The sequence below is a fragment of the Gloeophyllum trabeum genome (genome assembly GCF_000344685.1).
Source record: "Gloeophyllum trabeum ATCC 11539 unplaced genomic scaffold GLOTRscaffold_00131, whole genome shotgun sequence".
Lineage (NCBI taxonomy): Eukaryota > Fungi > Basidiomycota > Agaricomycetes > Gloeophyllales > Gloeophyllaceae > Gloeophyllum > Gloeophyllum trabeum.
The window spans coordinates 1-1,464 of record NW_006920540.1 but is presented as its reverse complement, the minus strand read 5'-3'; the positions used below and the strand labels follow the sequence as shown (position 1 = coordinate 1,464).

General features: G+C 55.2%; 1 protein-coding gene across 1 annotated transcript; it reads right to left on the bottom strand.

The window, feature by feature from the left end:
* Nucleotides 1-544: 544 nt before the first annotated feature.
* Nucleotides 545-1,357, bottom strand: GLOTRDRAFT_51241 (uncharacterized protein; the record flags this gene model as incomplete). Its single annotated transcript, XM_007873369.1, has 2 exons — nt 545-733; nt 842-1,357. Coding segments are annotated over 2 exons (705 nt in total), but the record flags the coding sequence as incomplete, so codon positions are not given.
* Between the last annotated feature and the right edge of the window lie 107 nt (nt 1,358-1,464).

Sequence of the window (1,464 nt, the reverse complement as noted above, 5' to 3'; positions counted from 1 at the left end):
GTGATGGCGCGTCAGTGGAGTCCTGTAAAGGGGAAGATAGCACGTACGAGTAGTGCTCGTCAATAAAGGCATTCTGGTCAAAGCCAGCAGCCTCCGCGATAGTGCGGTTCAGGTCTTCCTCGTCGCCGAGACTAACAGTCTCCCCCTGGTCCTTGTCACTACCCCAGTCGATAGACTGGTTGTCGTCGTGGTCGCTGTCCACAGCGTCATCCGCGCGAGCAACTCCTTCGAAGCGAGCGCGCTTGGACGCGCGGCTGGAGGCAACAGAGTCGGCATCCTCCATGTCGATATCCGGGTCCAGATCGACTTGCCCGACAAGAGCGTCCAAGACCTTGATATCTTCTTCGGTGGGACTTATGTCGAGGTCCCGCGCGAGCTTGAAGGCTTTCTTGATTCGCTTGTTGTTGTAGTGACTGGTATCCGCCGAAGGAGGCGGGTGGAACGGGCCTTGCTCTTTAACCGTCCGAGTCTTGCTGCCGGTAGGCGCAATGTCGAGGACGTGAGCGATAGTCGGAGGAGGAAGGGAGACGGTCGAGGCGATCAAGACGTCGTGGGCATGGTGGTGATCATGGTTTTGCCCTTGACGCTTCTTGCCTGCACGCTTGCCGCGATAAGGGCGCTTTTTTCCATCTCGCGCATTGCTGCTGCTGCCCTGAGGGCGCTGCTGCTGCTGCGAAGAAAAGGAGGGATCACCCGGCTTACGCTTCACCGCCGAGATCTTGTGCGCACCTAGCTGTGTCGTCTTCTTGTTCTGGGATTGCTCCCAGGCAGTGACGACAGCCTCCCGGACTTTGTCAATGTCCATCGTCGATGTCGATCCCTGGACTAAGACTTGAACGACAGAGTCATACCGAGGAGGGAGCGCATTCAGACAGATCAATCCCTGGAGACAGTTAGGGATGGTCTGGTTCTCAGAAGCCAAAGCGTTAAAATGCTTGGTGATCTTGGCAAAGGCGGGAGCGGGATGTTGGTCGGCCGGGATCCTGGTAGTTAATGCCCCACGCAGTTCGTTATAGATGGAGGCAAGAGATGAGATACCATACGTGAAACTGAGCTCCTTCCAGGTTTCTATAGCCGTTGTCTTGTCTTGAATAAGGGTGGCAACGGCAGGGGAGCATCGAAGACGAATTGTACCGATGGTCTTGGTATCATTCAGTCTCCAGGCGTCTCGTGCAGAGGTATCTTCACTGGTGCTGCCGTCCTTGTAGGTGGTTACGACAGGATCAGGCATAATAATTGTACCGTCACAGTGTCCCCAAAGGCCTTGGGACATGAGGTACACCTTCATCTGCTGGGACCAGAGCGACCAGTTCGAGCCGTCGAGGACGGGGACAACGGCGATCAGATTGTTCGACATTGTTTGAGGAGCGATTGAGAGATCTGAAATCTGTATTTGAGATCTCATCAGTATCAGCGAAGCTATGCAGCCCTATAAGGGTGCACTGCTCCATGCTGTTGGCTCCA